This window comes from Drosophila yakuba, chromosome 3R (genome assembly GCF_016746365.2).
Source record: "Drosophila yakuba strain Tai18E2 chromosome 3R, Prin_Dyak_Tai18E2_2.1, whole genome shotgun sequence".
Lineage (NCBI taxonomy): Eukaryota > Metazoa > Arthropoda > Insecta > Diptera > Drosophilidae > Drosophila > Drosophila yakuba.
Window position 1 is genome coordinate 30,406,518 of NC_052530.2, and position 13,147 is coordinate 30,419,664.

A 13,147-nucleotide genomic window follows, 5' to 3' on the forward strand; every position below is an offset into this window, starting at 1 on the left:
AATTGAAATTATTTCGAGTGTGCTTCTGGTAAAAAGTCCTAACACTTTGAAATATTACCGTTATTTTATTTTCCACTAATTATCGAACTATCGACATCCATACGACCGCGTCCTTACGGTTTTTTTCGCTCGTCAAGTGCGGTAACATCGTTCGCAAAAACTCGATAGCCGATAGTTTAGTGTCGAAGAGCGATAGGCCCCAAAATATGCGCGTGAAAATAGTTTGTGCGCTGGAAAATAAACGGATTTAAAGAGTCGATGTTGAGGAAGCCAGTCACAAACATAGTGGAAATTGCCGGAGTATTGTTGTTCGCCGACAGTTTGTAAAATTGCGTCGGAACTCATCGCGGGTGTCGCCGGAAAACCGTTTGCATCAAAAGCCCCTCTACAAAGGCGTGAAAATTTGGGCGCCTTTTGCGCTTGTCGCTTGGCGTTGTAAAATTTATCAGTCGCGCCGCGGTTATTTTTTGTTGTGAAGTGTTAGCGTGTGCTTCCAAGGACTGTCATTAAAAATTTGGGACAACAACAGCAAAAAATAAGCAAACATGCCCATTTGCAAGCGGGAAGGATTCGACCTGAATCAAAAGGAGGGCAAGAACGAAACATTCCACGACAACGACCAGGTCTTCTGCTGCTACATTACTAAGCGCATTTTCCGCGACTATGAGTAAGTGCATCCTGCTACCATTCCTGCAACTGCCCCTCCCCTCTTCCTGCCTTTCGGGGGACGCTGCGCTAAAGTATACAACAAAAGCGACGCTGCAAAAGCATTTGCACGTGATGTACCGTACATCAGCATTCAGCGTGTGTGTGTGTCCGCAGGGGTGCATTAGTGTGCGAGTCTCGTGGGCCAAAGGCAAAAAACGCTGTTTGGTGGCGGGAAGAAATTACAGCTGCCGCCGCACAGCTGCTCGCCTCGGAGTTGCCACCTTGTGTCAAACAAAGCGCGCCCTCTCGAATTTAAAATTTGTTGACCCAATTCGATCTATGCAATCCTTTTAGACCTTGTTAAGATCAAAAATTTTTAAAGGCGCTGGGTAACTCGATTCTATTATAAAATAGAACTAAAACCAACATACTTTATAAGTTTTAATTTGTTGAATTCCGTCTTCTAAGCTTCAGAAGCTTTTTTTCAAAATAAACAAAAAATAAAAACACTTATCAATCACACTGATCAACTAATTTTATTTATCCAGGAACTACTTCCGGCACGTGATGGTGATCAACTCGACGGTGTGGCAGTGCGAGGCCACCGGCAAGGAGAACCTCACCTTCGAGGAGGCCGTCAAAAGTGAGCGGGCGGCCCGCAAGAAGATGGAGCAGTTCAAACAGAGCCTTCGGGCACCCGTCCTCCTGGTTGTGGAGCACGCCCACCAGTCGGCGCTCAACACCTTGAACATGATAGTGGCAAAATTCCTGCGCAAGCGCTACTTCATCGGCGAGGAGGTGTCGGTGCAGGCGAAGAAGAACGCCACCTACACGGTGGTGGGTGTCAAGTTGGACAAAAATATGCCGGAACCAGGCAACGGCATATACGAGGACACGGACAACCTGCTCTACAGACTTCGACCGAACAAGGGCGATCCCAGTGCAGAGCTGGAGCTGCCTTTTAAGCAGTTGCGTCGCTCGCGCCTTGAGTTCAACCTGGAAAACCTGAATATGTTCATCAAAAGCAATGTATCGCGGGTGGATGGACTTCTGCGGCCCAAGCCAGAGGCATACAAGCAGTACGTGACGGATCCTGGCGTAAGCTTCTCCACCATTTTTATTGGAAAAATGCCGCGCTACTCACCCGCTAAGATTAAAAAGCCGGATGCCAAAGACGCGAAGAAGCAATCCACTCTAAACAAGTATATTGTCGCCGATGAAGCCTCGGCTGCTAAGTCCAAGGCGAAGGCAAAGTCTGATGCCAAAGCTCTGGCCGAGGAAATGGAGCGAGTTAAGCGCGAAAAAGAGGCCAAGCTTGTTGAGCTGGAGAAGCAAAAGGCGGAGAAGAAGGCACAGTTGATGGAGCGCGTTGAAAACGAATGTATTTTGCTGCTTCAAAAGACGGATGATCTAGAACGAACCGACCAGAAAGTCCTGCCCCGCTACAAACAGATCGTCACTCTGCTGCCCGAGCACCTCCTGGGTGATGCCTTCATGATGCGCGAGTTTATGCACACGTACACAGGATTGCTGTCCGGCATCGAGGTGTTCCGTCAGAACCTTAGCTTCTACGAGATGACACGAGCGCTGACTGCCCGTGAGATTGCGGGTCCACTATCGGACATCTTCCTCGTGCTACTTGGCACTGTTTTCGATCTGCAAAAGGAAGAGGAGGAGGAATGTGCTGTGTCCTACCTCGCCCGGGTTGCCCAAACCCATGAGCCCTTTTTGAGTATGGCGCAGGCCGCCAAAAGTCACCAGTACGCCAAGAGACACTTTTCATTCAAGGTTAGTTCTTTGTTTGCACAAACGTGTGTAATTTGAAATAATTGTACTTTTCCAATAGGTAAATCAACTACCACTAGATGCACTGACCCTGAGTGAAGTGCTACGCCTGCATCTACTTGGATCCGGAGCTATTGTAAATGAAAAGGCGGAGCGCTGGAGGGTCATGTACCGGAATGGCTACTCGTCGAAAGAAGATCCTGGTCTGGAACTACGTCTGCAACACTCGCACATCCTGCGCATTCTTAAAAAGCATTCCGTATACCAGCTAAAGTTTAAGGATATAATGATCCTGATCCGCTGCCTAATGTCCCAAATTCTGACCTACTCGGGCACGATTAACTTGATTGAGGAGCGCATGGAGCAAACAGCAAAGGCAAAGCAAGATCTGCGAGCTCTAGTTGTCGGAGAGAATAAGCGCCTAGCCGCCGTAGAGATAAACAGGAAGAAACTAACCCACACGCACCACCTCGAGCTGAATGGCGTTGAGCCTGAGAAGAGGGAGGCGTTAGTCGAGAAATTGAACAAGAGTATTGCCGAGCTGCACGCCCAGTCCGATCAGCAACATCGCAAGCACGAGTTGCAGATGCTGAAGTTGCATTCGCAACTGTTCAATTTCTTGGTTTACTTGGGCATGGATAGGTGCTACAGAAAATATTATGTTTTGGAGTCCATGCCTGGAATCTTTGTCGAGCACTCGCCGGACAGCCTTGACACTTGTCTGGAGCAACCACCAACGAACAAGTCCCAAATGGAAATTCGTCAGCAGGCTGCATTGCCAAAGAATCGCAAGGACTTAAGGGTGTATCTACTCAAACTCTATGGAGACGACGATAAGAAGACCAAGAAAAAGGCCAAGCACTCTCTGGAGAACAAGGAGAACCAGGAGCATCGGCTTAACGGCAGTGCAGAACCCATGGATGTCGAGTCTGATCCTCCAGAGGCTCCCACTCACTTCGAGCTTTTGATGTGCAGTGGTGACAAACGAACTTGTATTGTGCATGATTCAAGAAATGGGCAAAGGCAGCGTTGGACATATATTTACAAACCCGAGGAGATCGATGAATTAATTAAGACTCTCAATCCCAATGGTTTTCGTGAATTTGAACTCCTTCAAGAGCTTTCTGTTCTGCGTTCCTTAATCGAACAGCATGTTAAGACCTGCCCAGTAGACTTGCTTAGCCTGGAAAACGAAGCAATGCGCAAGAAGTTTATCGCGACGATGGAATCCGAAACTCATCGTAAATACGGAGAAGCTAACTTTGGGCTACCAAATGGTACCGATTTAAACGAAGTGATGCGCTTGCATTTGGTGGATCGCATTATTCAATTCGAAAATGACATTTACACTGGTGATCTCGGACGCCTAAAAGTCAAGGATATGGAAAAGTGGCGAGATGACTTGCTTGCAGGCAATTACGACGCTCAGTGCAAGTTGCAGTGGGGTCCGGGCGGCAAAATGGAAGATGAGACGGGTTCTGACAACGAATCCCATGAAAGTCACGAGGAGGATGACGGTGCTCTGCTAGGTCAATATGCCAGGAAACCGTATCGCGATCCTGAGTGGTATTTGGCAGCTCCAGCAGACACGGAATCCCTACCAGACAGCGGGGATGAGGAAGGTCAGCCTACAAATGCCGTCTCGATTCCCATCGCCGTGCATAACATGGCCTCGGCCCTTCTGCAAGTGGAGCAGGCTATTGGGAAGCGGTTCCTAAAGGAACCCTATGGCATGAAGAAGTGGGACCCCAAGCAGGAGGCTTTAAAGCTTGCCTGCGACTCGCGTTTGCATCAGTGGGAAGTCTCGCTAATGGAAAGTACAAGCTTTGCTCAAGTATTTCTGCACCTAAATATCTTGCACGACTGCATTCAGTGGAGACGTTCTACCAATAAGTCATTATGCAAGGTCTGCCGGCGTGGCAGCGATCCGGAGAAGATGCTGCTCTGCGACGAATGCAACGCAGGCACGCACATGTTCTGCCTGAAGCCTAAGCTGAGGTCAGTACCCCAGGGCAACTGGTATTGCAATGATTGCGTAAAGAGTCTGGGTCTCAACAATGGTCAAAACGAAAAGGATAAAAAGCAGACGGCAAAGAAGAAACGCCGGTTTATTGTGGAAGAGGAGGAGGATAATGAAGCTACAGACGAAGAAGAGGAGGAAAACGAGGATGACAATTTGACGGATGAGGATGCGGAGCAGGAGAACGATGAGGACGTTGAGGAGGACGAAAGTGTGGCTTCCACCCCCTCATCTGCTAAAGCCAATGGTCGAACTTTAAGGCGGTCCCGCACACGGCCAGCAGGCAGGAGACTTACATCGAAAGAGATTGAAGAACAGGTTCAGGAAGACGTTGAAAGCGGGGGAGTCAGCGATGACGCTTCCTTAACAGCCGATGAAGATACGGTCGAAGACGAGTCGTAAGTTCAAACTGGCTATATAATTTAAATTAGGTAATGAATCTATTGCAAATCCACAGCGATGAGGAGAAGGTGTGTCAGAAGTGTTTCTACGACGGCGGTGAGATCAAATGCGTGCAATGCCGACTATTCTTCCACCTGGAATGCGTCCACCTGAAGCGGCCGCCGCGCACAGATTACGTTTGCAAGACATGCAAGCCGATGCCACAACGACCCAGGCGCCGGCACAGCAACAGTAAGTCCACAAAAATATCCTTAATGACTAGCTCACTTATAGTGCGATTTCTATCCCCCTAGTGAATGGTGATGATGACCGCGATGAGGAGGAGCCAAAAGCCAAGCGACCCCGTAACTCTTTGCGCCTATCCATCGACAAGTCCGCCCGCGCGAGCAACGGCAACAACAACAATAACAACAGCAGCGTCAATAACAACAACCATCGCAGAAGCGGGCGTCGGACGAACGAGAACCTGCCGTTGAACAGCGCCGCCTTGTACGATCTGCTAGAGCAGATCATGAAGCACAAAGCAGCTTGGCCGTTTCTGCGACCAGTGCTGACGTCGGAGGTTCCCGACTACCATCAGATCATCAAGACGCCCATGGATCTAGCTAAGATCAAGTCCAAGCTGAACATGGGCGCCTACCAGCTGAACGAGGAGCTGCTCAGCGATATTCAGCTGGTGTTTAGAAACTGCGATTTGTACAACGTGGAAGGCAACGAAATATACGAGTGAGTAAATCAGGATAATACGTAAGTGGTCTGGCTTTAACCCCTATTTCTCTAATCCGTTCCAGCGCTGGTTGTCAGCTTGAGCGATTCGTGATCGATCGATGTAAGAACATGCAGCTGCCGTTTAGGCCTAGCGATATGAACGGGGAAGTCGAAGCTTGCTGAGCCGGACGCTGATCTCCACCAGCTATCGTGTAAATTAGTTAGCCTACTCTAAGCCGTATTTGGAAACAATCTATATTTAAGCACAAATATTAAGTCTATTTAAACATCTTTTGTTTTCGTGCATGCCAGTTCTAAGTTCAGCACACGCATATGCAAAAATCCTTATCTGTTGGTTTATGAGACATTATGTATTTATAAATTATTGTAGCCATTACGCAAATTCCACAATCAATAAATGAAGTGAGCGATCTTAAATAAGTAAATTAAATTTTATTTAATAAATCAATGTTGGGTGAAAACCATTTTAGAACTCCAAGTTTCAGATTAGTTGAGCTCCTTATAAGCGCAGAAAAAATGGTTTAATGGAGTTATCCAGATTTTAAAACAGATGATTCGATTGCTTTATAAAAACCTTATTTTCTCTCTAAATCAAGTAACAAAGTGGTGGATGATGCATTGTGATTATTACTTTCTATGAAAGCTAAGCTACACATTAGTACGTGTTTCAGTGGACATTAAAAGTAAGAGTGAATAGTGTTTTCTCTTATAAAAACATATTTAAGCTTAGTAAGATGTTTAAAACAGGAATCTTCTATATGGGCCCAACCTACATGGACGATGAAGTGGATGCTGTTGACTCAGTATTACAAATATCCGGAATTAGTCCATTCACTGCCTTGTGATTTTGGTTGGACGTCAGCTGGCTGTTGTTGTTGGTCTCCAGTTGGTGGAAAAGAAAAGAACTGGCGGTGCTGGGAGCCTCAGAAAACTGGGCCTCCATTGAGGTTAACGAAGTGGTGGAGGAATTGTCTCCATCATCGTCGGTTCGGAGGCTTTCCCGTTCCCTTTCATTGGCATTGTTGTTGTTATTGTCCCCGGACGAGGGCTCCTCTTCATCGGAGTCGTAGTTGACCTCGGTGTCATTGGAAGCGCTGCTCTCGTCCATCTCGGTGGTGCGTGGTCGACCAGTCGCTCTCCTAAGTTTTGAGGCTTGAAAAGGCTGCCTCTTTGATTTTCGCTTTCGCTTTCTTTGACCGATTCTGGATTTTGGTGTTTCAACTAAAAAAGGGAAATATTTTTTTCTTATTTCAAATGTTCAAAGGGTTTACCCGAATAATTTACATATCAATACATCCCGAGAGGTTGCAGTAGCAGAGGAGAATTTCATTGTCCACACATAAATGGACAAGTCATGGGGCCAAGTCAAGTTGTGTCAACAAACCCCACGAACTTGCCAATAATTGTGGGTAGCAGTCCGCCTACAGGTGTCAATGGCGCTGACACTATGCAAACACTTGTCCAACAGGACGTCAGTCGACCTGCACCCTTGTATCCCGAACCTATGCTATTGTACTCCACAATCTCAGTCGACGGTTCAGTAACTCCTGACATGGCGACGACTTTGCAGCTAATTATGCTGGCTTTAGTGGGCGGAACCCTCGTTCAAGCCAATGACACGGACTACAAGCTGCTCCTGACCTCAATTGTAGAAGAGCTTGAGGGCGGCCTTGAACTGCATCTAAGGAGTTCCGAAGACGGAGGCAACGATCTTGTTCAGTTTTTGATGGAGCAGGAAAAGAGCTCTTTTCAAATAAGTGTAGAACAAGAGGAAATACCGACAAGAGCAGAGATAATGAGGCATCATTTCTTCGTCTTTGAGGACGTACATCAAATGCAGGAAATCCTGACCAGCCTGGTCAACACAGATGGCTTCTACATATTAACTTTAGAGAAGATCCCAGCTGAGGATGATGTAACTCTAAAGGATTTCGCGGCCGATGTTTGGGTTCAGCATGGACATAGTCGGATTTACTACGTTCAAATAAGCAAGGAAAGCATACTTCTCTATAATCCCTTTACGCAGAGTCTAGTGGTGGTTCGAGATTCCAAAACCTATGCCAGAATCTACAAGGATCTGGAGGGGTACCCTTTGAGAATATACATTTTCGATTCAGTTTATTCGAGTGTGATTGGAGACGGCGAAAATAACAAGGTTCTAAGTGTAACAGGAGCGGATGCGAAATTGGCCAAAACCGTGGCGAGGCAACTGAACTTTACGGCTGATTTTCTGTGGCCGGATGACGAGTTTTTTGGAGGGCGCCTGCCAAATGGAGAATACAGTGGCGGCGTAGGCCGTGCTCACCGCGGAGAGGTGGACATCATCTTTGCCGGATTCTTCATCAAGGACTATCTCACTACACACATACAGTTCAGTGCGGCCGTCTACATGGATGACCTCTGCCTGTACGTGAAAAAAGCCCAGAGAATTCCGCAATCCATTCTGCCCCTCTTCGCTGTCCATACGGACGTGTGGCTATGCTTTCTGCTGGTGGGCCTGCTGGGAACCCTCGTCTGGCTTATCCTCAGAGCTGTAAATCTAGTTCTATGCATTGAACGCATACCGGATGGTTCACGGACTACGGGGATCAGTTACTTCGGAGCAGCGCTACGCATTTTCATCGACACATGGGTCGTTTGGGTGCGGGTGAATGTGGGTCGTTTTCCCCCCTTTCACTCGGAACGCATCTTTGTGGCTTCTCTGTGCCTGGTGAGCGTGATTTTCGGAGCCCTGCTTGAGTCCAGCTTGGCCACAGTTTACATAAGACCTCTTTACTACCGAGATGCTAATACTTTGAGGGAATTGGACGAGTCCGGCCAGCCCATTTACATAAAACATCCCGCCTTTAAGGATGATCTCTTCTATGGTCACGACTCGCAGGTCTATCGCCGATTGGATGCCAAGATGAAGCTGGTGGCTGAGGGCGAGGAGCGCCTCATTGAGATGGTGTCCAAGAGGGGAGGATTCGCGGGCGTCACGCGATCCGCCAGCTTGCAGCTGAGTGACATTCGATACGTGATGACTAAGAAAGTGCACAAAATCCCCGAGTGCCCCAAGAACTATCACATTGCCTATTTGCTGCCGCGTCCCTCGCCTTATTTGGAGGAGGTCAACCGGATCGTGCTGCGCCTCGTGGCCGGGGGCATCGTTAATTTATGGACGGGGGAGGCGAAGGAGCGCGCCAAGTGGAGCATCCAGCGCTTCCCCGAATACTTGGCCGAGCTGGACGTAGGCCGGTGGAAGGTGCTCACTCTGTCCGACGTCCAGCTGGCCTTTTACGCCCTCACTATTGGATGCCTACTCTCAGCTGTTGTTTGCATGGCGGAGATTTTGTTGGGACGCAAACGATCCGCATTAAACAAGATTAAATAACCCCATTAAATAAAAATAATTCTATTAAAGTCTACTCATAGTAACCCGCTGCCGGACTCACCTAATTTAAGTTCTTGTGTCCTGCGGTTTCGACAGAGCAGAACGCCATCTCGTCGTCGCTGCTCCCGGGCTGCGGCCTCCGCTGATGTGGTGGGTAGTTCGTCGTCGCCAAAGAGACGGTGCGTCTCCTCAAGCCAGTCGCTGATCCGGGCCTGCGTGGCAGCCTGCTTTTGTTCGCCAAGGAGCCTCTGGAGCAACTGGTCCACGTTGCGCGGATGTCGAGTGGTGCCCCTAACCGCTAGCTGAAGTAAGGCGCCGCGCTTCTTGGCGATTAGGTAGAAGATTCGGTTCGGATAAGTCTGCCAGCTCAGTTCGCTGACGTTGGGCGTGTCGATGTCCTGGTCTTGCACATTTTCCTCGTTTTGGTCCCGGTCAGTCTGAGGGTCCTGATCCCAGTCGCGCTCCTCGTCGCTGGGTTGCTCCTCAGTTGGCGAGCTGACCTCGCTACACGTGGATGTGTCTGTGCTGCTTTTAGAGCTGTTCTGATTGTCCATAGTGCTCCACGACTCAAGCTCGTGCTGCACCAAAGTGTCGAAGAAGGCCAGCATCACCTGGTCCTCGTCGGTGTTGCGGGCACTGAAGTCCTGGGACACATGATCCGAAGACTCGCGATGCAGTGCGCGTGTGCAGTAGGGCAGTGCTTCGGCTTGGGTGAGGGATCCTTCCCAGCCCTGCTGGGCAAAGGGACTCCACAACTATGTTTTCGATTATAATATTATTAGTAGTTATACAGGCGTAGCCAACCTACCTTAATGATCTTCTCCACGCCAGAGGAGGCGAGTAAGCAGCGCTCGCGATTGTATCGCACCTGGTTTACGATGGAGCGGTGACCAGCGAGGATTATGGGCGTTGTCTCCATCCACTGGTTCTTTTCATCCACTGATAAAATAAAATAAACGTATGAGGGAAACGCAAGCTGAATCCCCTAGGTGACTCACAGTCCACTCCTTCTAGCCGCCAGATAAACATGTTGAAGTTGTCCGAGCCCGAGACCACCAGCTCGTCCTGCGGCCCCGCAAAAGTGCAGCTCTTCATGGTGCAGGAGTTGAAGTATTCGTCGTGGTAGAAGGTGGCCACCGGCTCCGGGGATCCCGGACTGTACAGGATCGGCGGTAGCCGGCGGTGCAAGGTGAGCAGAAGGGTGCCGTTGCAATTGAAGCGCACGCTCATGCAGCTCGGTGATTCCGGGATGTAGTTGTACTGACACAGCGGCCTGGTTCACAGGCAGATAGTGAATACGATAATAAGATATGATATATTACGATAAACTCACTGCTGGTGGTGTCTTAGATCCCAGAGCATGGCTCCCCTTTTCGCGTTCGCAGTGGCCAGAAAATGGCCATTCAGTGGGTGAAACTCCACGGCATTGAAGGGCGTCTTGAATTTGGCGAGGGCCAGCGGTTCGGACTTCCCTGCCCTTAGGTCGTACACTAGGATCTCGCCGTGCTCCGTGGCCACGCTTAGGAGGTGGCCACTGATCCTGTCCACACTCAGACCATAAACAGGTCCATCGTGCGAAAAGTGGTTGAGGATTTTCCCTCTATACAAAGAAGGGATATAACCAGTTAGCCAGGAACAGCATAAATTATTCAACAAAATGAAATATAGTTAGTATGAACAAGAGAGGGTGCGGGGTATACAGCGTGCGGTGTGCGGTGTATACAGGGTGCGGGGTGCGGTGTATACAGGGTGCGGTGTGCGGGGTGCATATGATTATTTTCAACGAATCTAGTATACCCTTTTACTCTACGAGTAACGGGTATAAAAATGTGTGGAATTTATGGAACTCACGTTTCTAGGTCATGCTGGATGACCAAGTCATCGTTTCCCCCGGAAAAGATGTAGGAGTTTTGGGTGTCAAATCCCAGGCAGAAGATGTTGCTGGCATGCTTCTCGTTCATGGAGCGGGGTTTCCCGAGCTTGGACACAACCTCGCGGTCAATGTTCCACAGCAGAACCCTCTTGTCGTCGCCTCCTGGTGGTCGAGGAGGGCACTGATTAGCTGGCAGGGCCGGAGGCTATCAACAGGTTTCACCACTCACCTGAAGCCAGGAACTGACCACCCGAGCTGAACTCCAGGGCATTCACACATCCGTAGTGACCGGTTAGGTTGCGCTGGTAGAGATTCTGCGCCGCACTCAGGCGCTCGCGGAAAATGGCCGAGGGCAGGTGGCCAGCCACCAATTGGTGCTCCCGCTGGCTGAGGGCCAGGTCCAGATTTCGGGTCTCCAGGGAGCGCAGGTTCCTCCACAGGCTCATCTTACAGGCTCTGCCAACTGGGCTTCTTCACACGGAGGTCGAGAGGCTGCACTCGCACTCACAGTGGCTGGGACTGGGATTCAGGTTCTGATGTGGTCTCCAGCGGGGCAGCGGTCTAGGTCCACGCATATCGCTCTCGCTGCGGTGGTGTCGTTCTTTTTTCTTTAGTAAAAAATGGGGCTTCGAACTGGAACCGCAGTGCGCTATTTCACAGCGAAACAATCCCTCAATTGCGCACTTTTAAAGAGCAGAGAAGCACGTTAAAATCATTTAGTTGCAGTTTGTAAAATTCAGCCAGAAAAGCGAACACATAAATGTATTTTATGGAGAGCTGCGACTACTCGTTTTGACGGGTTTATCATCACTTCGCATCGCTCCCTAATCAAAACTAAGGCAGAAAGTATACAAACCGAGAAACCACCGAACAGCTGTTCGCCCAGTCAGCCACAGTGGGACCAAGGCGCTCGAAAACGGGTGCAAAAGCGCACTGGCGGCTCAAGTCGGAGATGAGTGACCTTATAAGATGGACCCTACTGTCGTGGCAGGAGCGATCCACATCTCCAAATCATTTTACCTTAGAGATTTACCTAGGTATAGGAATGAACTAAAGGCACTCAGAATACTAAAGTTTCAGATTACGTTTTGTAAGAATTTTTCAAAATTTATAGTAATTTTTGAAATACCCTAGGTGACTTAGCGTTTTGCAATGGCCAACAATAATTCAGCACCAGAGACCGAAAATATAATACCTGGTAAGGTCTTTGACTCGGAAACCACATAAACAGATAACAAATCAACCCCCAAGGTTTGCCTATTAGAATTTAAATATTATTAAATTGAAGCTCATCTCTAGTATTGTATCTCTCTATCATCAAAGCTACTTAACATCTACTTACAATATTTAAATACCCACAAAAGTAGATTTACTCCATTCTGATTTCCTCGCAGTCCTTCTGCATAATGTCGATGAAAAGGAGCAGGTGCGTCAACTCGGCCTGTACCTTCGCAACCTGCAGGACCGCTTTCGGCTGGGCATTCAGGAGCATCAGAAGGTTCTACAGTCGTCGGTGCAGCTGCTCAAGGAGGTGGGCGATGTGAACAACATGGTGCAGTTCGTCATATGGGGCCACCCGGCCCAGGCCACCAAGATACAGCGCCTGATCGTGGGCTTCGAGACGGTTAATGCGGTGAACGCCCCGCAGACCTCCGCCGTGGCGGGCATAGGTTTGCCTTCGGACATGACTGAGATTCATGGTCTGTTGGGGGAGTTCGAGCACCTCAATGAGAGCCAAGTTCTGCGGGAGAGCCTCGTGAACTTCAAACGTGCCCGAGAGTCTCTGGAGAAGGTGCTCGGCGCCCTAGAGAAGATTGGCAACGAGTCCCCACGGTCGTCTCCACCAGGAAGTCAGCTCTTCGGGTGTCCCAGTGCCAGTCGCAGCCTGCGCGAGAAGATCGAGGCCTTCAACAAGGTCCTGGAGGACGCCCCCGAGAAGCTGGGGGACACCTGCCGTCATTTCAAAGAGTGCTTCTGTAGCTGCTGCAGCCTGGAGGAGTCCTTTGAGCCCAGCGGGGACAAGCCGCTCCCCGTTGCCTCGAAAACCAATTCGGGTTACGAGGGGGACATAGACAGCGAGGTGGAGCAGGCGGAAATTAATATGAAGGTGGATTAATAAAGATAGTACTGGTAAAGGGAAAGTTGGAAAAATAAGAAGTGCAAACATTGCAACTCGGGGAGTATCTTTTCAATGTCTGCCAATATTCCAATATTGTTTTATGCATATAAAGGACGATTATAAAAAAAGGAAATTTCAGAATTTTCGTAGACTTCGTCCGCAAATTGAGCTTCATTTCGTATGAGAATGATTTTAATA

The 13,147-nt window shown here is 49.0% G+C and overlaps 4 protein-coding genes across 4 annotated transcripts; 3 read left to right on the forward strand and 1 right to left on the reverse strand.

The window, feature by feature from the left end:
- Nucleotides 1-164: 164 nt before the first annotated feature.
- On the forward strand, nucleotides 165-6,009 carry LOC6539052 (bromodomain adjacent to zinc finger domain protein 1A). The gene is made up of 6 exons (XM_002099518.4): nucleotides 165-667; nucleotides 1,197-2,436; nucleotides 2,495-4,851; nucleotides 4,911-5,086; nucleotides 5,149-5,581; nucleotides 5,647-6,009. The coding sequence occupies exons 1-6, from the start codon at nucleotides 546-548 to the stop codon at nucleotides 5,744-5,746; spliced, it is 4,428 nt and encodes a 1,475-aa protein (XP_002099554.1). The 5' UTR covers nucleotides 165-545; the 3' UTR covers nucleotides 5,747-6,009.
- Nucleotides 6,010-6,070: 61 nt separating this feature from the next.
- On the reverse strand, nucleotides 6,071-11,668 carry LOC6539055 (DDB1- and CUL4-associated factor 5). Its single transcript, XM_002099521.3, has 7 exons — nucleotides 11,060-11,668; nucleotides 10,809-10,992; nucleotides 10,291-10,557; nucleotides 9,956-10,230; nucleotides 9,766-9,896; nucleotides 9,019-9,712; nucleotides 6,071-6,805 (listed from the first exon to the last, which is right to left on the reverse strand). The coding sequence occupies exons 1-7, from the start codon at nucleotides 11,274-11,276 to the stop codon at nucleotides 6,354-6,356; spliced, it is 2,220 nt and encodes a 739-aa protein (XP_002099557.3). The 5' UTR covers nucleotides 11,277-11,668; the 3' UTR covers nucleotides 6,071-6,353.
- On the forward strand, nucleotides 6,825-9,010 carry LOC6539054. The gene has a single exon (XM_002099520.2). The coding sequence runs from the start codon at nucleotides 6,939-6,941 to the stop codon at nucleotides 8,955-8,957; it is 2,019 nt and encodes a 672-aa protein (XP_002099556.2). The 5' UTR covers nucleotides 6,825-6,938; the 3' UTR covers nucleotides 8,958-9,010.
- A 189-nt stretch (nucleotides 11,669-11,857) lies between the features above and the next one.
- LOC6539056 lies at nucleotides 11,858-12,971 on the forward strand. Its single transcript, XM_002099522.4, has 2 exons — nucleotides 11,858-12,028; nucleotides 12,225-12,971. The coding sequence occupies exons 1-2, from the start codon at nucleotides 11,983-11,985 to the stop codon at nucleotides 12,944-12,946; spliced, it is 768 nt and encodes a 255-aa protein (XP_002099558.1). The 5' UTR covers nucleotides 11,858-11,982; the 3' UTR covers nucleotides 12,947-12,971.
- Nucleotides 12,972-13,147: the final 176 nt, after the last annotated feature.

Excerpts from the sequence above, each read along its gene's own strand:
- LOC6539052 (XM_002099518.4), top strand. The coding sequence starts at position 546 with ATGCCCATTTGCAAGCGGGAAGGATTCGACCTGAATCAAAAGGAGGGC. Across the intron at positions 4,852-4,910 it reads GATACGGTCGAAGACGAGTC|CGATGAGGAGAAGGTGTGTC; the intron begins GTAAGTTCAAAC and ends GCAAATCCACAG. Across the intron at positions 5,582-5,646 it reads GAAGGCAACGAAATATACGA|CGCTGGTTGTCAGCTTGAGC; the intron begins GTGAGTAAATCA and ends AATCCGTTCCAG.
- LOC6539054 (XM_002099520.2), top strand. The coding sequence starts at position 6,939 with ATGGGGCCAAGTCAAGTTGTGTCAACAAACCCCACGAACTTGCCAATA.
- LOC6539055 (XM_002099521.3), bottom strand. The coding sequence starts at position 11,276 with ATGAGCCTGTGGAGGAACCTGCGCTCCCTGGAGACCCGAAATCTGGAC. Across the intron at positions 10,993-11,059 it reads TGGTCAGTTCCTGGCTTCAG|GAGGCGACGACAAGAGGGTT; the intron begins GTGAGTGGTGAA and ends CTCGACCACCAG. Across the intron at positions 9,713-9,765 it reads GCGTGGAGAAGATCATTAAG|TTGTGGAGTCCCTTTGCCCA; the intron begins GTAGGTTGGCTA and ends TCGAAAACATAG.
- LOC6539056 (XM_002099522.4), top strand. The coding sequence starts at position 11,983 with ATGGCCAACAATAATTCAGCACCAGAGACCGAAAATATAATACCTG. Across the intron at positions 12,029-12,224 it reads GACCGAAAATATAATACCTG|TCCTTCTGCATAATGTCGAT; the intron begins GTAAGGTCTTTG and ends ATTTCCTCGCAG.